General features: G+C 41.2%; 1 protein-coding gene across 3 annotated transcripts; it reads left to right on the top strand.

Annotated features, from left to right (window-relative positions):
- Positions 1–265: 265 nt before the first annotated feature.
- Fbxl3 (F-box and leucine rich repeat protein 3) lies at positions 266–18,804 on the top strand. 3 transcript variants are annotated; one of them, XM_021203235.2, is made up of 5 exons: positions 266–588; positions 4,199–4,547; positions 7,344–7,466; positions 10,656–10,827; positions 16,300–18,804. In XM_021203235.2, the coding sequence occupies exons 2-5, from the start codon at positions 4,200–4,202 to the stop codon at positions 16,941–16,943; spliced, it is 1,287 nt and encodes a 428-aa protein (XP_021058894.1). In that variant the 5' UTR covers positions 266–588; position 4,199; the 3' UTR covers positions 16,944–18,804. The 3 variants fall into 3 exon arrangements, with proteins under 3 accessions (XP_021058894.1, XP_029397528.1, XP_029397527.1); XM_029541668.1 differs by having other exon boundaries at positions 507–588; positions 4,199–4,403; XM_029541667.1 differs by lacking the exon at positions 266–588 and adding an exon at positions 822–972.
- Positions 18,805–20,706: the final 1,902 nt, after the last annotated feature.

The raw sequence follows: 20,706 nt of genomic DNA, 5'->3' as shown, positions 1-20,706 counted from the left end.
CCTCCCAGGCTCCCTTGGCCGTGCCCTCCTCGCGGAGGTGGGTCGCTGTCAGCTGATGTTTACGTCCGGTAGGGGTGCGTCCGGCGTAGGCTCCCCCGCCCTAAACTTTCCGGTTTTAACCCTGGGAAAGGCCAGCCGCGCCTGGCGAACGCCAGCCCGCCCACATTCCGCCCCTAAACAAACTTGGCCGGGGACGGCCCGGGAGGCTGGAGCCGCCTCGGCCGCGCGCCCGCCCCCTCGGGCGGGGACGCGCAGGGGCAAGCGCGCGCCCGCGAGCGCCATCTTGGATTCTGTAACCCGGCCGAGGCTCGGGGCTCGCTGCTGTCGGCCGCTGCCCGCCGAGGAGGTACCGGGGCGAAGGACGCAGAGCGCGCGGGACAGAGAAGGGACCGGAGCCGCCAAGGTGGAGCCGCGTCGGCGCCCGCCGCGGGACCAGCGTCTCGGATGCGGGCGGAGCGCGGGGGGCCGCGACGGCGGGAGCGCGGAGACGGGGCCCCGGGAGGCCTCATGTGAGAGCCGCGGGAGCCGCCGCCGCCGCCGCCCGCGCAGCCCGGGGTGCTGTGTGGGGGAAGCCGCCCCCGGCAGCAGGTACGGCGGAGGTTCGGGGCCGCAGCCCGGAGTCGGGCGGGGAGGGCGGCGGCGGCGGCGGCCGGGGGCGCGCGCGGGGCGCGACGGGAACAACGCCCCGCCCCGCGCGCCGCGCCGCGCCTGGGCCTCGGTGCCTGTCAACAAGGCGTGGCGGGCGGCCGCGCGTGGCGGGGCTGCGGGAGGACGGGCTCCTCCGGGCTCGCCCTGGGCGGCGCGGGTGCGGGCGGCTGGAAAGCCTGGGGGCCTGGGCGGGCAGTGTGTGCGGAAGCCCGGCGCGGGGAGGCGCGCGGTGGAAAACTTGGTGAACTTAGGGGCAGCCGCCCGGGTCGCGCGCTGCGGACCTCCACCCGGGACAGGGCAATCGCCGAGCCGCGCGCGCGCGAGGTGAGAGCGGGCGGCGGGTTTGTCGGTAATGGTGCCTATCCCACTTGCCCAGATGATTTTTATCTTTTGCTTACACCAAAAGGCTAATTTTTTAAAAAATGTCCCTGTAGATGTTAAATGCCTGTAACTCTAAACCTCTCACCCGCCCCCTGTTAGCTGTGTGCCGGCTCCCGGTTGTGTCTTGCCTGTGTGTCCAGTCCCAGTTCATCTGTTTCCACAGTGCTCTTGCCATTCTGAGAGTTTATCTCTTTCGTATTGTTCGATTCTTGATTTCAGCCAAAGAATGTGTGTTAGGTTTCCTTCTACGAAAAGCAAAACAAAAGGGCATATGCAAATATAATGCCAGAACTGGGACTTTTAAGCTTAAGTACAAATTTTTTATTTTTTATTTTTTGCATGTCCAGAATATGTAAATGTTTAAGACAGTAAGGGAAGTTTGGCTCTTGGTTTCAGTTTAAGGAAATGTTTGATTAGCTCACTAATTCTTGGTGATGCTCAAGTTACTAGGTGTCCTTCATTACTTTGCATCTTGGACACTTGATAGGAACACTAGCTAAAGTTGTTGCCAACATAGTTTCTGTGGGTTCTTGAAACACTGCAATAAATCAAAACTGCCGGAGCCCAGTTTTCTGTGCTTAGAAAATCTCATTGATATTTACTGTCCTGTTTTGATACACCACACTCTTCCTGTTGAGATATCTTCCTGTTGAGATATAAAGGGCACTTTGACTTCCACGAGAAGCAGTATAAAACCCATTGCTGTAAACTAGTTGTGTGCTAGTGAGTGTACTGAATTGCTCTTTATGCAGCAGAGATTCATGTACAGAGAGTTAAAATAAAAGCATTGGAAATTTTGAATTAAAAAGGCCAACAAGGAAAAGCAGTATGTAAAATGTTACTAGCTATTTATTCACTAGTTAAATAGTACACAGCACATTTTAAATTGTTCCATTCGTTTTCTATTAATAGTGATATTAATTTCATAATGCTTATGAAAGTCCATAGACTTTTTAGCTATTCATAAACTAATAAGTACTAATATATACTTTGATGATCCATGTATTCAGTTTATATTTAGGTCAAGTATAACCATATACTTGATCTTCCTTAGCGTTGGTGATTTTACATTGTCTGCCTTCCCAAACTTAAAGGTGGATTGAAATATCCTTTATTTAGATAGGACTGTGTTGGAAGGCAGAAGCAGTGGATCTCTGATTCCCAGGTTGGCCAGGCTCACACAGTGAGCCTGTCTCACATAAAAATTGTATAAACTTAGGGTCAGCAGAGTGTCGTTAAAGTGTTGTGACTAAGGCTTCCGTCCTCATTTTGGTTTTGAATCTGTACACTTGACTGTAAAATGAAGGGTTTAATCTTTATGTTCTGGCTTTAGAAGATTTCTCCAGGTGCAGCTGAGCAACCTGGCATAAGGTCTGGAAGTGGGAAGACTCGTCATTCTTTTTTAAATCTCTATCGCAGAATTCTGAGTAGTGTCTGCCAGTAAGAGAGTTTGAGTCCTAAGTAGCAGACTCCTCGTTCTTTGACCCAAATTGAAATGCTAAAATTAAAGTTAAGCCTTCAGGATAAGTTAAAGTTGGAAAATGGGTCACAATGATACGATTACCCATAGAAGGACTTTTTATTTTAATTTTAAAAAGTTACTGTTGATCCTTCTAACTTTTCTCTGAACACATGTAAAAATCTATTCATATATTCATACGTTTGAATGTTCCATAAAGCCATCTTGTCATCTGTCATTTTGTTTTCTGAATTCTGCTTTGCCTGGAGACTATGCCCTTTTGTGTGTGTGCATACAGTCAGATGCAGGAACAGCAAAGGCGACAGTTCCTCCTTTAAGGCCTCCTGGACCGACGGTGTAGGGTTGTGCCCTCCGCCATCCTGTTTGTATTCTCCAGCCCTCAGCCTTCCTCTGCCAGCCTCAGGATGAGAAAGTCTGTACAGAAGCATGCCCTTCATACCACGAAGGAACCAGATTCTTGCGACATGATGTGTCACAAGTTGGTTGGAATCAAGCCATCCTTTTGAGTCTTGTTTGGACCAGTGCCTTACTAGAATTGCTCTCTAAAAATCATTGTAGATCCTAGACTAAATACTTGTACCAAGGAGTGGTCCAGGTTAGAATAGAGTAACAAATCAAGATGTGTCCTTTGGAACTCTGATTACGTGAAGTAATTGTGTACAATGTAGAAAGAAAAAGAGCATATTGGGGAACATAGCTGGAGCTTGTGCAACCCCACTGCCCATTTTCAGCTACTACCCTAACTTAGTGATGTTCTTGCCAGTGTATTTCTCTACACCACTGCTTCCTCCCCTTTTTTGAAAGAAAAATTAAATTGTTCTTCACATTCTGGGGACAATCCCTTCTTTGTGTGATGGCTTCCATACTGGACTGAGATGTCAAGAACGCTGTATCTAAACATCACCATTTTGCAAACTGAAGCATGTGACAGTCTTGTAATTTCCCTAAGCCATGGAGCTACTTTGAAGTGTAGCTAGTATTCGAACCTAGAGCTGGTCTTAGAGCTAATGGTACCATTTGCCATGAACAACTCATCTTTCCAAGAAGCAAATGGCATGAAGTGGGTAAGAATATGTAGAAAAACCATGGCGGTATCATACAGAAAATGGGCAGGGAAAGCAGTGACAGTAATGTGTTGGGAGAAGAAACCATATCCCAGTTGAGACAACGCTTAGCTTAGTCGGGTAGACTGCTGTAATTAATCATCTACTTCATGCAGCTGCAGACTGAGCTCGGGCTGGAGTATTTAAGGCAAGGGCTTTACCATTGCTTTCAGGCCAGGGTTACTTCCACCAAGCAGAGGTAGGGTATGTGTAGCAGGAATGCCACATGTCGCAGGCTGTTCAGTGACCACTTAGAGTCTAGAGGTTCATTCGGACCTTGGTGTACCTCCAATTTGACAGAAAATTGGATATTGTCACTCTAGTTCTCCTGTATAGTTGACTACAAGTTTTGAGTTATAAATTCATGGTTTACCTAAGTTATAAGTAGTTTTAAATGAAGATGTTTAAAATCACCTCAGGAGTTTCATCTCCACTGGCGGTTTTCATAGTATTTTTATATTCTCCTTGAATTGTCGGGCCATGTCTTCATGATTATTTCTGTCCAAATCCAATAACGTTTCAGTGACAGAAGATGAATTTGATTAAAAGTTAAGTAGGATGGGAAATGATGGATTGTCTTGAATAGGATGAAACGAGGAGGAAGAGATAGTGACCAGGACTCGGCTGAGGAAGGCACTGCTGAGAAGCCCAAGAGACCGAGGACGACTCACGAGCGCTCGCAGCCTTGTGACTGGGGTAACCTCCTGCAGGACATCGTCCTCCATGTTTTTAAGTATTTGCCTCTTCTTGACCGGGCCCATGCTTCCCAAGTGTGCCGGAATTGGAACCAGGTATTTCACATGCCTGACTTGTGGCGATGTTTTGAATTTGAACTGAATCAGCCAGCGACATCTTACTTGAAAGCCACACACCCAGAGCTGATCAAACAGATTATCAAAAGGCACTCAAACCACCTACAGTATGTCAGCTTCAAGGTAACCCTTACATCTTCTGTTAACCAGTAAAGCGTTATCACTGCCGTTAATGTCACAACTAGTACAGCTTCTGATGTCCTTAAATACTTATCTTTTCAGGGAAAGTGCTTAAAGTGTTAAAATTACTGCATGCCTTAAGAGTTCTTTACAAATGTTTTTATACTTGCTGAGGCTAAAATGGTCCTGTAATTTCTTAAGAGAGCAGAAGCAGCCGCTAAGTGAGCCGAGATAAGTTACTGAGCTTTAAGGTAACGGTGAATGGCAGCCGCTAAGTGAGCCGAGATAGATGACTGCGGCTTTAAGGTAACGGTGAACGGTCGGCAGCACATTTGAGGAAAGAGAAATAGACAGCAAATGTTAGGGCAGCGGGTCTCCACCTGCTGCGTGAGACTCCTTGGGGGGGGGGGGTGTTAATTACTTTATGAAGTAACAATGGAATAATTGTATAGTTAGGGCTCACTACAACATGAGGAGCTATACCAAAGGCTCAGAGCCTTAGGAAGGTTGAGAACTGCTGCGTTAGGGCTGGTTTGGTTGGGGGGGGCGTTTTGTTTATTTGTTTGTTTGTTTTGGTGGTGGTGGTTTGAGACAGGGTTTTTCTGCATAGTCCTGGCCGCTCTGGAACTCCCTCTGTAGACCAGGCTGGCCTCAAACCCTGTCTCCCAAGTGCTGGGATTAAAGGCGTGAGCTGCTGCCGCGCCAGTGAGTGTTGCTGGCTTTGGTGCATTTTTATTTAAAAAAACAACAAAAACACTAAAGATGGTGTAGAGACTAAGTAGTTTGAGTATATTTTATATTTTAGAAGGAAACAGAAGAGGATTCGTGGAAAAATGCAAGAGAGCTGTTTGCTTCATTTCAATGTTACAGGGGACACAAGACTCACAAAGTGATGAGATGGGTGAAGGAAGGTGGCATTTTGAGATTTGAATAGTATTAATCACATATCTTATGTGAGAAAAAAGGTTCATCACATTGTATTTTGGAGATGAAGAAAGAAATATGGGATGCTTACTGAATCCTTAATGTTAATTTTTTTCTAATATGATTTCTAAGTGATAATTATTGTTAAATGATTAAACTGGGCTAGGCCTGGTGAGTCACTCATGCAGCTCTAGGACTTGGGAGTCTGAGGTGAGAGAGAGAATCAACAATTTAAGGCCCTCTCTCTTAAAAATGTTGAGCATAAAAACCAAAAAGCTATTGTAAAAGGACAAGAATTGCCTCGTTTGCCTCTGTTTCCTGTTTGCTAAAGGGGCCAGCATAAATCTGTACTAAGCAGTGGTCCTAACCTGGAGCTTCATGCCATCACATCACTAGATGCTATCTTCCTTGTAGATAGGAGAGCTTGGTAATAGATATGGTTGAATAGATTTTGGTCATAAAAGTACTAGGTCATTAGGCATAGAATTGCTAATCATAGCCAAAGAGAAAAGAGTTATCAGGATAACGCCTGTTAAGATCACCCTGGGTTACAGAGTGAGTTCAAGGCTAGCCAGAGATATTTAACAGGAAGGACGCTGGTTCAAGAGGAAAATAAAGATGCCTAGTTAATTTGAGTTTACTAGACTTCACTGATAACAATCAGTGTAGATGTATCCCAGACATACTTATTGATACAAATTATTGTTTACCTGAAATTCCAGTAGGGTGTATTATTGTTTGATAAGGGATAGGAGTCAAGCAAACAAAGGTCGAGGAGCTCCTTACCCTCCCCCAGGGAGGAGACCTGAAGTGCTTTCCCTTTGGTTTGGGTCAGGGTGGAGTTGCCTTAAAGAACTGTAATGGCAGATGCTATAGAACGGAGGTTGTAAAGATCATTCCTGCATGTAGTAGGTCAGCGGGGTCCCGGGGGTTCCTTTATGATTCTGACAGTCAGGTGTAGCCAGCATATGTAACTCATAAAACCAGTTGTGCTTAAGTTTAACATTTCTTGTTACAGATTTACTTGCGTGAGGAAGTAATTTCTAATTTAGATAGCAGACATGTTGCAGGGATTATTCTGGCCTCGTGGTAATATTTAAGTGGCCGCTATAGGCTGAAAAAAACTTATAGTCGGATTTATTAGTCTAAAACAGTGCTTTTCAAACTGTTCAGTAGACTCACCAAGGGGAAGAGTATAAAGGCAAACCGTGCTCAGTCCCACTCACAAACTTTCTTAGCCACATGGGTTAAACATAAGAATTCCAATGGCTTCAGTACTTGGATGATTTCCGTGTGGTCTAGGAACTTCATTTTGAGAACTACAATTGGCACATTAGTTTCATACACAACAGCATTTAAGAGCTCCTTTGAGATTCAGTAAAACACAACTTTAGAAATAAGAGTAATGGTATTATAGTTTAACATTTTAGTCTAGAGAAAAGTTAATGTTTCCCATTCCAAAGCTGGTATTTGGTCATGTTATTTTCTTCAGGAAGTGTCTCAGTGAGAACTGTGTAAGAAGAGCGGCTGCCTCTCTCTTTTTAGTTCAGACTATTCCGTGCTTATGTAGTTGAACACCCTTGCTTTACTCTGTATTTATCTTTTTATTAAAAACATTAGAGAATTTCAGGTTGTGTAGCTCATCTGAAAATTCTAAACAAATAAATACTAGTTTCTTCTGGTACCCTTAAACAGTTTGTCATAATGAACATAATCTTGAAAACTAGACTGAGGTTATGAGAAATGATTGAAAATCATTGTCCTTTAAATGAGAATGCATTAAATTAGTAACTACATTTCTTGCTTTTATAAAATTAAGATACTCAAAGAGAAATGTGGGTGTATACATGAATAAGGGTCGTGTTTTCTTTTAAGGTGGACAGCAGCAAAGAGTCAGCCGAAGCAGCTTGTGATATATTGTCACAGCTTGTGAATTGCTCTTTAAAAACACTCGGACTTATCTCAACCGCTCGGCCGAGCTTTATGGATCTACCAAAGGTATCTGCTGGGTTTGTTTATTCCCTTTGCAGAAGAGTCCAGTGAGCGCCAGCATTGCTAGTGCTGACAGACAGGGCAGCAAAGCAGAATGTGCGGTGGGCTTGTTTACAGTCTTGAAAAATAGTATTTAGAAAAGATTTAAAGGAGTTTTTAATTTGTTTGTGTGTATTTCTTTATAAGTATGTGCACCTCATGTATGTCTGATGTCTGCAGCGTCCAGAGAAGGGTGTCATGTCCCCAGGAACTGGAGTTAACAGGCAGTTAGGCGTTACCATGTGAGTGCTGGTAAGCAAACCTAGGTCCTCTACAAGAGCCTCTGCAAGCCCTTTAACTGCTGAGGCTCTCTCCAGCAGCAGTGCAGTAAATATGCTGCCAAGCAGGTCCTTGTTCTTCCTTGGCAATGTTAAAGACTTGACGGAAGATTGTGTAGTTTTGGAAGTGCTAAAAGAAGTAAGTGAGACTGAGACTAACCATGTCAGAAAGAGAGAGCCGTGGGTGCTGCTTCTTTCTGAGCTTTCTGATGAGGTGGGGACAGTGCCAGTGCTGAGCAAGTATAGTCTGTTTAGTATGTAAACAATTCTGTCCATCCACTAAACAGGACTTTAGAGCAAAGTTAATGTCTATATAGTTTGGATTATCCACCATTTAATTATTCTTAGGCTTTATCTACTGTTTGTGTTAGTCTTATACATAAAGAACAGGCTACCATACAACTGTTCTTTTTAAAAACTTGCATTTTGTTTTTGTTGTTATATTTAGTTGTGTGTGTGTGTGTGTGTGTGTGTGTGTGTGTGTGTGTGTGTGTATACATGTGTGGCAGTTGGGGCAGCTTATAGGAGTCGGTTCTTTCTGCCATGTGGGTTCCAGGGTTTGAACTTGATTTGTAAAACTTGGTGGTAATTGCCCTTACCCCACAACTGTTCTCTTTGAAACCGAAAAGTTATCAGAATCCCTTCTGAGAAAGGTCAGAAAGCTGCTCTCCAGTTTGCTGATGCCCAGGAGGTTAGCATCCAATAGAGATGTGTGTTTGTGTTACTGCGAATCACATCTGGCTTTACAAAGGTCCTAACCACTGAGCCGCATCTCCAAATTAGCTAATTGCAATTGAAAAAGGAATTTATAAAAGTATGCCACAAGGTAAAATATGTAGGTTAAAGGAAAAGCTTTCTTTTGACTTTAGGGATATAGTGTTTTGCTTACATGTAGGTATTCTATGTGCCTGTTACCCATGGAGGCCAGAAGAGCACGTTGGATCTCTACAACTGGAGTTGCAGATAGCTGTGAGCTGCTGTGTCTGCTGGGAACTGAACCTGAGTCCTCTGGAAGAGCAGCCAATGGTCTTAACTGATGGGCCATTTCCCCAGCACCAGATATGTAGACTTAGCTCACAGCTCATTTTACTAGAGTGACTCAGGAAGTAATATTAAGTGTGAATTATAACTAGTAGGGGATTGTTCCAATTGAACAGCAGAATCCAATAAAATATTGTGAGCTCAAAACCTAAGTTTCAAGAATCTTGTACATTTTGCGATAGAATGTTTTCTCATGAGCAAGAAGAAATGGAAAAGAGAACCTGCTTAATGTACCGAAGTCAGGTGATCTGGCTGGGCACTGATTTGGACTCTTGCTCCTGTTGTAAATTTGGCTGAGGCCAAGCCTTCTGTGGACAGTCCGGAGGATTCCAGAAGAGAGAGTTATAGTTGTTCAAGGCCTCCCGTTAAGAAACTGAGTTTACACAGTGTAGGGCCATCTTCCTCAAGCCCAGTGGGAAATGAAACGCTCTGATACGCTCTGATTGTTAACTTTTTTTTAACCTGCCATTATTTTAAAAATGTGGCTGGGTGGCAGTGGCACACCTTTAATTCCAGCATTTGGAAGTCAGAGGCAGGCAGATCTCTGAGTTCGAGACCCGCCTGAACTACAGAGAGAATTCTAGGGTAGCCAGAACTACATGGAGAAACCCTGTCTTGAAGAAAAAAAAAAAAAAAACAAAACCTACAACCACAAAAAATATGTTTATACACTAGATTGTTATAAAGTATGTTGAACATAATTTGATTTTTGTATTATCTGGGCTCTCAGTTTATATATATGTAGTACTAATTTTAAGAAGTGTTGATGTATCTGCCTTAGATGCTTCTTGTCCTTCTTTTTGTTTTTAAGAAAAGATTGAAATAAGATATTCCTATATTTTGGCTATTCTGAACAGAAAGAGAAAATATAAGAAGTGTATGTTACCTACATCAGGACAGAGAGAAGTTAATATGTAGTCATGGTCTTACTTATAAAGAACTATGATCATGGAAAAATTCAGTTGTTTGATTTAAAGATACATGATATTAATGCTTAAGCTATTTAAGCACAATTTTAGAACTCGGTTGTTGAGACACAGTAAAGAAACAAGTTATGGATTGTGACCTTATACTTGGTTGTCTGTTACCATTGGCTTCTTCCTCTGATACTGCTGTGGAGAACTTACAAAGGTGGCTGTAGGATGAGGTTGGTTCTATACATATGTGTTGAAGCTTGGTCTTTCTTTTCTTCCCTCAATTATTTGCCCATTGATTATGGCTTAGCTCTGATTCAAAATTGTGTGCTTTAAATATGCTGTAATTCTTGTTTCTGTAGGATTCATCAGATCTGTGTTCAGTACATTATAAGTAAAATACATTAAAATCCAGACTTAAAAATCTCTCAAAAAGATCCAGTGTTTTAAATTTGGTTTTTTTTTTTTCAAATGGATCTGGTTGTTTTAAAGACTTTGTATATGCTCCCGTGGTCCAGTTGACTTACAGCTTTTGGTTGACGGACTTCATGTTTGTCCAGTGGTTTCTAGGTTGGTGCTGTTTTATGTGATACAGTATACATGACATTAGCTTCCAACTGGTGAGGTGCGTGAGAGAGACTCACAGGCTGGGGTGTAGGGTTCCTCTTTGATCTCTGAGGTTGCTGCGATTTAGTATCCTGAGGCTTAAAGTGGCCCTTTCTTCCACAGGTACCAAAGGCTTTTTCTCAGAGATGGAAATTACTCCCCTCTTTAACTGTATACTTCAGTAACGTCATGCAGGGGTGCTGCCTTTTAACAGTTTTGAAATTCTTTAGGGTGCAGACAGACAGACATGCATGGTAAGGAAACCTTGTAACATGTCACTTCTGAAGAACTGAAACTTTTAATCTTTTGTCTTTCAGTCTCATTTTATCTCTGCACTGACAGTTGTGTTTGTAAACTCCAAGTCCCTGTCCTCACTTAAGATAGACGACACCCCAGTGGATGACCCATCCCTTAAAGTCCTCGTGGCCAACAACAGCGACACGCTCAAGCTGCTGAAAATGAGCAGCTGTCCTCATGTCTCTCCAGCAGGTAGGCCATGTTTTTACCAGACATACTGTTGTAACTGTATTGTTTCTCAAATTAAGAAATTTGTTTATTTACTAGTTCTGTTAATGAACTTGTAAATGAATTCACAAAACCATTTCTTCTTCAAAGTAAAATTCAGTGTCCTAATGACAATAGCATAATATCTGCAGTATTCTAGCTTAGAGGTCATCCTATTTTCTAGTCATTTTATGTGACAGATTGAGTGTAGCATGTGTTGGATAAATCCCATGAGAAGAGAGGAAGTTTATTAGCTCCTTGCTGCAGGGGCAGAGTATCTGACAGAAGCAGCTTAGGATGCAAAAAGCATCTCTCTGGCTCAGTTGGAAAGTACTAGTCAGTATTCTTGGAAGGGTGCCATGTAGGTAGTGGCCTCATTGGACCTTCTGCAGTTTTGAAGGATAGCTAAAGTGGAGCCAAGCTGTAAAATCTCGGGCCTTAGCCCATTGACCCATTTCTTCCGATCAGGCTTCATGAAAACTTCCACAACCTTCTAAACCAGTGCTAACAGCTGTGACCAAATGGTCAAGCCTGAGTTTATGAGAGGCATTTCACATTCAAACCACAAGGAGGTGCTGTAAGGTCTGCTTAAACTTGTTGAGATAAAATAGAATTCTGCTAACTTTGAGTTGTAGGTGTCTTGGGTCAGAACAGTGACATAGTTACTTCTTACATAGAGGTGTATTTAAGTATGGTTGCCTTTTTGAGAGAGAATGCTCTTTAAAACTTAAATTGTAGAAATAACATTGTAAGAGGTCTTTCCAACTAGGCAAGAGATATAGAATTTTCTAAGTATTAGTACATTGTCCAGATTGAGTTATTTGTACTGAGAAGTATAACAGTGTTCTCATACTCATGCTGATGTCTCATCCTGACCCTCCACTGCTGAAATCCCTCCATCTTGAGCCGTGTTGTTCAGCAGTCTGTCAGGGCGTGTTTGTTTGATTTTCTTAGTATAACAAAGGATTGGAATTCCCTGAAATGATGTCTACATCATCGTCACTGAATCTTAGAGCATCTTCGTTATGACCAAAAAGAAGCATGCCTATCATGTTACCTAGTTCTAAGCAACTCCCTGATCTAGTTTGCTTGCTCTCCCAGACCACCCACAAAGAGGGTCTGGAGATAGGAATAACCAGGCATACCCTTGTACTGACCTAGTGTCTCAGCCTCTTCTAGAGAGTCACTGAGAGGGCCACACACTGAGAAGAGACTCACAGACCTTGGCAGTTATTTTCTGTTTGACCTTGATCACATTTTATTGTCTGCTGTGAGTAAGATCTGTCTTCCTTAGGTTCCTAGTGTACAAGGCCCTTTGTCCCCACCCCCACCCGCCTTGTTTGCCCTTCACCCCCGTGTCCTAGGAGCTGTGACTCCTGGAGAACTGGGCTTGTTTTGATCTCCAGTCAGCTGTGCCTTGTGAAATAGTCTGTAATTTTTTAAACCTACTCATCAGTACATCATCATCATAAAACTTTTATTGAAAAAGAATTTATGAGCCAGGTGTGGTGGTGCATACCTTTAGTCTCAGCACTTGGGAGGCAGAGTCAGGTGGATCTCTGTGAGTTCGAAGACAGCCTGGTCTAGGAAGGAAGTTCCAGGACAGCCAGGGTGATTATACAGATAAACCCTGTCTCAAAAAAAGAAAAAAAGGAAGGAAGGAAGGAAGGAAGGAAGGAAGGAAGGAAGGAAGGAAGGAAGGAAGGAAGATAGCATACCATCTAAATCACAATTCATGTGATCATTTACTTAGTGTGCTGATGGACGTGTCTACAGCATCACTATGAATCTTCATTATGACCAAAAGGAAGCGTGACTGTCATGCTACCAGTTCTAAGCAACCACTATTGCATTTTCAGTCTCTGTAATTTATCTATATTGGGTAGTTCCTACACATGTAATTGTATTATATGTATGTGTTGTGTGTGCGTGTGTGTGTGTCTGTTTCTGCTACTTAGCATGTTTTCAAGGTTGTTGGTGCTGTGTAAGCCATTAGGGTTTCATTCCTTATTGCTGTGTAAAATCTGTTGTATGTTTATCTGATGATCAGTTGTTGGATATTTGGTTTGCTTTCTACCTTTTGAGAATAACAGATCATGCTTATGTGGAAATTCACACAGTTTTGTGTGGATGTAGTAGTTCTCCTGGCGTATAGCTAATGATAGGGTGGCCAAGTCATGCAGTGGCTGTTGACTTACTTGAACTGTGCTACATGCCACACACTGGCTCCAGTGTAGTTAGGTTACCAGAACAACAAGAAGTGGCAAATCATTAAACAAAGGTGTACACTGGCAGTTCCAAAGGAAGATGTTGGGAGGAGTTTCCAGAACAAAACTGATTAAACCCAAAATGTAGGATGAGAGTAAGAGAATTGCTCTTGGACATTCCTCCATCTCCACTAATGCTTCTTTATCTTTCTCATCCCAGCTGGTGTGCACTAGTATGTATCATTGTGGTTTTCATTTGTACGAACACACAGCCCATCCCAGCCTTACTGCCACCCTTGCAGGGCCTCTCTCACTCTTGGAACTCACTGTATAACCCAGTTTCGATGTCAACCCATGGTGAGCCCCCTGCCTCAGCTTCCCAATTTCCAGGATTACAGGCTTGAGCCATAATACCTAGATGCATTTTCTTGATAATTTTGTTGATGTTTTGGACAGGGTCTCAGTATATAGCCCTGGCTGGCCTTGAACTCTCAATGATGCACCTCCTCTGTTTCCTGAGTGCTGGAATTAATGGCATGTGCTATCATGCTAGTTGATGACTTTTTTTTTCTCATGTGCTTAATGGACATTTGTTATCTTTGGAGAAATACCAATTTGGATTTTTGCCTGTATTTTTCCTGCTGCTCATTTTTAAAATTGTCATTTTATTATTGGCTTATGTTTGTCACTATCCAGTTAATATATTTAATGCCTATGACTGGTGCATTAGCTTATTCTAACATCTGCTTATCAGATCTGTAGTTTTGTAAGGCAGAGTTGTAGGCAGGCCTCAGGTGGCTTCTGTGATTAGTGTCTGTCAGTCTAGTTTCTGTCTGGAAGCCCAAGGAAACCTCACTTCCATTGTCTGTCATACTGTGGGGTGAGTTTTTGTTGTGGAGGTTGTTGGCACCAACACCTCCTTGCTCACTCAGTTTTCTGTGGTGGAGGATGGCTATTAGAGTCTGCTTACTTATTTCTTTATTTTGACTTTATGTTTGAAAAAGTAATTTATCTAAAACTTGCTTATCTTAAAGCTAGCAGTTAACATCTTAAGTTCCATTTGTGCTTTGACTCTAACTTCTTTTTCAACATGAGAAGAGTTAACTTGAGTCTAAAACAGCTCATGTGTTTAGATTAGAACTATCCATGTAATTTATCTTCTAAGGAGAGTTGTGTCATACCATAATCCAATGATAGGTATGGTATTTCTTGCCAGATCACAGATGGTGGAATGTAAGATCTTTGAGGAAGAGGGCATTTTGAGAGTTATGATGGTGGCAGCTTCTTTAGTAGTTTCTCTTGTTCGCATCTTTAATTTTTCTGAATATTTTCCCTTTGTATTAAGCTTTTTGATGTTGCAGAGATGTGGTTAGGTTGTTTTGTGTGGCTAGGGCATATTTCAAAGTGTGTATCTAGAAGAACAGAAATTTGCAGTGGCTGAATGACACACAGTCCCACTGTTGTCTGAGTCTTATTTTGTCTCTCCTCTGATTCTATTGCCTGTTTTGGTCCACGCCTGTAAAGTTCTGCTTTATTGGTAGTCTTGCTTTAAATAATAGTTATATTGAACTTAAGAGTCTCTTTTTATATTCTAACTTTGTTATCTTTAGATAGTTGTGTAACTAGTTTTTTTCAAATTCTATTTTTAATGATGGCTCTTAAATGCTTTAACCTCCCTTGTAGCCTACCACCCACCAGAGATAGTGGGAAAGAAAGGATACTAGGGGAAGCGGAGCTTGTTTAAAAGATTCTTTGGAGCAACTCTATCTGTGTTGTCTGGAAATCTGTAGTTCAGTTTCATAGGTTAGGAGGCAGCGGCAGCTTGACCCACTTGCAAACCCTTCACAGATACACCAACAGTACCAGGAGAAGTTCTTGGCTGTGCCTCTCTCAGGAGAGCGAAAATCAGCAAAGACATGAGACCCACAAGTGTTGCACAGCTGGCTGTACCAACAAGCCAAGCTGTCCCCATCACTCCGTAGAGTCCTATTTATACCCTCCAACATCACTGTCCTCCATGTGCCTTGCCTCAGCATGTGCATCCAATCAGCCAGAGTCCTTGGAAGCAGCAAGAAACTGCAGCACACCACCAGAAGTTTGTTGGTGTGTTTCTCTCTATAGACTCCCAACAAATGCAGCTCAACTATGCAATGTAAGGTGGACCAATACATGCATGTTGTTAGCAAAGAATCCTTCACTACGTGTACTTTCACGTGCCTGCTCCTCTCTCCTGTGTCTGCTTCAGTTCCTTCACCAGTCTGCCTGAGCCTTTCACTCCTGTGTCCATTTTAACGAAAATTCCTTCACATGTTTGCCCCAGCAAAACACCAACCGACTTTCCAAAGAACCCTTAAGTCTCTAGTTGTTTCTACTTTGAACTTTGAGTATAAGTGGGTAAGCATAGTACCTAGCATAGCTTGCCTGAGTGTTCGCTTGGCTAGTGTGGACACTTCTGGGGCACAATTCTCCTATAAAGATACTTTGGAGATCAAATATTGATCTTTGGTAAAGTCATCTGTTACTAGGATAATAGTATGGGCAAACGTGTTGAGGATTAAGAAATTGTTTTTCTTAGAGCTCAAAGCTCTTAACATTTTTGCTAATCTAGTTCCTTTAGCCCATTTAAGAGTGATAGTTTCATATATCCTACAAATTTGATAAGCTTATTGCATATCGTTAGTAGGTAAACTATAACCATTTGATAGAACTTTTCTTACTTTGTAAATACTTTGTTTTATTTATATGGTTGTATCTTATCCCCTTTCTTCATATTATGATTACACTTTGAATTTCAGGAACTATCCTCTAGTCTTTGTTCTATTTGAACACAAATTTTTTTCCTCATCTGTGAGTTTAGTGTAATTTTTTTTACGATACGACAACTGAGCTTGAAGCCAACCCTGGGCTAGAGAGTGATTTCTAGGGAGGAAAAAAAAACAGAGTGATGCTGTACATTTCTAGGATGAATCTTACTTTGTTATGGCATATTTTTAAAATGATGGATATGATTTTCTTGAGTTATAAGTGAGCAACAAGGATATAGAATTGGTTTTATAAGACAAATAGTATGAATGAGTACAACTTCTAATTCATTATCACAACTGAATTTTTTAAATTGGATTAATTGGTGAAAAGGGAAATGTGGCGATTTTCTAGGACATGCACTTGATTAAACAGTTGAAAAGATAAATTTTAAAATAATTTATAAATAATTGGGCTTTGTTTCCCCCTTCCCTCCCCCACCCTCCAGGGATTCTGTGTGTGGCCGATCAGTGTCATGGCTTACGAGAACTGGCCCTGAACTACCATTTGCTAAGTGATGAGTTGTTGCTCGCACTGTCTTCTGAAAAGCATGTTCGCTTAGAACATTTGCGCATTGATGTTGTCAGCGAGAACCCTGGACAGACACACTTCCACACTATTCAGAAGAGCAGCTGGGATGCCTTCATCAAACACTCACCGAAAGTCAACCTAGTGATGTATTTTTTTTTATACGAAGAGGAATTTGACCCATTCTTTCGTTATGAAATACCTGCTACTCATCTTTACTTTGGGAGATCAGTCAGCAAAGATGTGCTTGGCCGTGTGGGCATGACCTGCCCGAGACTAGTGGAACTGGTAGTGTGTGCCAATGGGTTGCGGCCCCTTGATGAAGAGTTAATTCGCATTGCAGAACGTTGCAAGAATCTGTCAGCTATTGGGCTGGGGGAATGTGAAGTCTCATGTAGTGCCTTTGTTGAGTTTGTGAAGATGTGTGGTGGCCGCCTGTCTCAGTTATCCATTATGGAAGAAGTGTTAATTCCTGACCAAAAGTATAGTTTGGAACAAATTCATTGGGAAGTGTCTAAGCATCTTGGCAGGGTATGGTTCCCCGACATGATGCCTACTTGGTAAGGGACTGCGTGACACAGGGCATGATGAGTGAGTCGCCCCTTCATTTAAGAAACGTATTCTAACTAAAAGTTTATCTGCTCTAGAGCTGATACAGTTCCACTGTTTTGTGGCACAGAAATTTGGTATCTTTGGTGAGCTTATGAATGATGTTTGTCAGAAGACCTATAGTTTGGTTCAGATAACTCCTTTTTTTGTAGCCTAATAGCAATCATATGTTTAAAAATTAAAAATGTGGTTTCATATTTGAAAGTAATATCCAATTTTGAAATTGAGATAATTCATAGTCTGAAGGAAGCATCCTGTATATTGTAATATCTCAGAAATGTACTAATAGGTTTTCTGAAATGTTCTCTATGCATTTTTTAAAAAAATGTAAACTTGACATTTTAGGGTCTTCAGTTATAAATACACCTGTTATAGGGTGTTTAATATAGCTCAGGAAAGTGAGCATTTTGTGAGAGAAGTGTATGACAGTGCTCATAAGATGTTGGTTGAATGTTTCCAAACGTTACGAAGCTGTTTTAAAAAATAAAAATATAAATATTAAGTACTTAGAACACTGATGAATGTCGCAGTGATTGTTAAGGAGGGCACACAGAGCCAGGATCAAATCTAGAGAGATTATGGATTAGGAGAGGTAGCACTTAGCCTTGTATAAACTTTAGGTTTCTTGTGTAATATGCTAAACCACATGCATTCTCGTTTGTTATATTACTAATGTCCATGGTGCCTGAGGCATCGTGTGTAAAGGAATGCTTTACTCTCTCTCTCTTTAAGTCTTTATTTAAACTAGTATTAATTATTTAAATTAAAATTTTACTTAAAAACCAAATTGAGAATAATTAAAAGTAGAACTTTATAAATTGTTTATGAACAGTTTCATGAAAGGATATTAGTCTCCAGTGAACTTTAGTAGTGATGGCTCATGCTTTAAGTTTGGAATTACATAGCTATAATAAATACAACTTTAAAAAATCAAAGAGTATCTGTACAGTTCAGAAACACTAAATTTAAAAGAAGATATATTTCATAATAATTTGAGTAAATATTACTCAGTGAACTGGAACATTTTAATAGGAAAATATAGTTTTGTGATTGTCAGTTTGGTTGAAACTGGTATTTTATATTAAGTTATGTAGCTTTTCATATTACTTTCATATGAATAAAGGTAAATTCTAGACTTTGTAGAATATAAAAATACTAAGTTTTGGTTATATGTAGTTTTGGGTTTTTTGGTTTTCTTTTTTTTTTTAGATCCTGTATGAGCTTGGATTCTGGGCACTAGTGCTAACAGATGTGTCTCCTGAGAGAAGTTAGAAGTGACTTACCCCACAGGATGCTTCAGAGCCTGAAATGGCTCTTAAGTAGTGGTGGGACTTTTACAAAGCACCCTGATAATTATGAAAGCTAACAGTCTTAAAAATAGATAAACTTACTCACTGAGAATAAAATACGATGTGGCTTTCTACACAATGTATGCCTTTCAAGAGTGACAGTGTTCTTTCTGGCACATACGGATGAGAAGGAAAAGACCGACCCAGAGTTCCACACTAACGGCAACTATTAGAATAGTTCACTCTTATACAGTAAGAAGCTTTGACTGTACAGGAAATACTTGTGCTGTCGTGTTTTTTTTTTTTTAATTATTATTTTTGAACAACATTGAAAAATGGATTTGATGGTATATAGTCAGTTTTACTAACCAAAGCTTTATTTGAAAACTTACTTTTTGTACAAATTCAATTATACGCTTGAATACTTTAAGTCACTTTATAAGCAAAATGCATAGCACTTAATTTGTTTATACTGTAAAATATATGTTAAATGGTTTTATCAATTTGAGAATAAAGATAGTTACTAATGCGGTTGTATTTTTATAACTTTAAAGAACTAATGAAACATACATTACAAAGCTGACTTTAGTTTCAGAGCTATTATTTGGTAGTCTTTTAGACACTGGTGGACTTTTGAGTCTTTTAAAAAGTAGTTTGAAGATACAAAACTAGGCACATTGATTCTGTTCTGATGCTCTAATACCTGTGAAACTTACTATGAAATAGAAGTTCTTTTAGGATTAAAAATAGGGAATACTTTTTTTTTTTTTTAATGTATTCAGGTTGAACCCCAAGAGTTCAGGAGATGGCTCAGGGCTAAGCTGGCAGTTTTCAGTTGACGTCTTTCCAGGACTGCTTGTAACTGCAGTCCCAGAAGATCTGGTACCTTTGACCTCCATGATACCTGCACTCATTTACATATACATACCTAGACACCCACACATAATTAAAACATAAGGATGTATATATTTTAAAAACCATTCTAAGAGTTTCCTAAGCAAGCCTTTATTAGAAATCTTTAGTCTAGCAAGCCATATTAGAAATCTATGTCAGAATAGTTTTAAAACAATAGAAATTAATTTATCTTAAATAGGTTTCAAGAAACGGATACAATTTGTTGTAATAGGCCTTGCTAAACAATAATAAGTTACTGCAATCTGTTTGCAGTAACTGTTCATATTTGAGGCCATGTTAGCAAAAAGTAAGAAAAACATGACCTGTTGCTGGCCTTAAACTCTGCTTTAAGGAAAAGAAGCATTTTCTCAAGAGTAAAAGCTTATCCTTAGAATTAATAATCAGCTCACCAAAATGCAAATACCTAAATAGTTCCAAGGAAGAAATTCTTGGAGGCACTTGGAAGACCATGAAGCCACCTGGACATTAAAGGGTAAATAGAATGTGTTCCTTTTCAAAAGCCGGCTGGGTGTGGTGGAACAGACTTTTAAGCTATTTAGGCTAAGCCAGTAGGACTGCACTTGCAGGGCCCGAATGAGCTATTTGTAAAGGCCAGCCTGGCAACATAGACCTTGTTTCACAAAGCTAAAAAGGATTGTGGAATATAATAGTTCAATGGGAGAACGTTTCCCTTCCGTGTGTGTGTGTGTGTGTGTGTGTGTGTGTGTGTGTGTGAGAGAGAGAGAGAGAGAGAGAGGGAGAGGGAGAGAGAGAGAAAGGAGAGAGAGAGAGCAAGAGAGTGCATGCACACACAAAACACCTAGGTTCAGACACATCACACCTTAGGGAAACTGAAGAATATTGTTTTTATTAAACTTTGTATATAATGTGTTTGGGTCATTTTCACTCTCCCTTACTCTGTCATCCACTCTTGCCAAACTCCCTTCTACTTTCATGCTCTCCCCCCACCCCTCACTCCCGGGATCCACTATGTTTAATTAGAGATGCTCTAATGAACTGCTGGTGGAAGGTTACTGAAAGATGGGCAATTTAGGAGCGGTAGTACCAGCAGAGAAACTGACTTCTCTTTTCCCCATCATACAAGCTGCTGGCAGTTTGTGGAGGGTGTGGCCTCCTGAGCCTCATCCCCATCCATGACTTAATATTTACAACCCATCTAGGGCATGTAAACATGCTGCTGTGAGTTCCAGAGCACAGTCGGAGTGCCATGGCCTGCCCAGATGGCAGCATTTCACGGTGTCCCTTGCCACCCCCTAGCACTTCGGTTATTTCTGCTGTCTCTTCCATATGTTCACTGAGCCTTGGAGGGAGTAATGATAGATGTCATGTTTAGGGCTGAGCACTAAACTGTTACTCTTTGCACTTGACCCAGAGTCTTGGAATTTTTTTTTTCCTTTTGATTTGTCTAGGGAGCCACTATTGAATAGAGATGCTGAGTATTTGATAGGTATTTTACCTTTTAGCTGTTGGCTGCTGTCTGCAACAGTAAATTACCTGTTAATGAGCCAGATTAA

Source organism: Mus pahari, chromosome 8 (assembly GCF_900095145.1).
Source record: "Mus pahari chromosome 8, PAHARI_EIJ_v1.1, whole genome shotgun sequence".
Classification (NCBI taxonomy): Eukaryota; Metazoa; Chordata; class Mammalia; order Rodentia; family Muridae; genus Mus; species Mus pahari.
The sequence above is the reverse complement of the archived record's forward strand: the minus strand, read 5'-3'. Positions and strand labels throughout refer to the sequence as shown.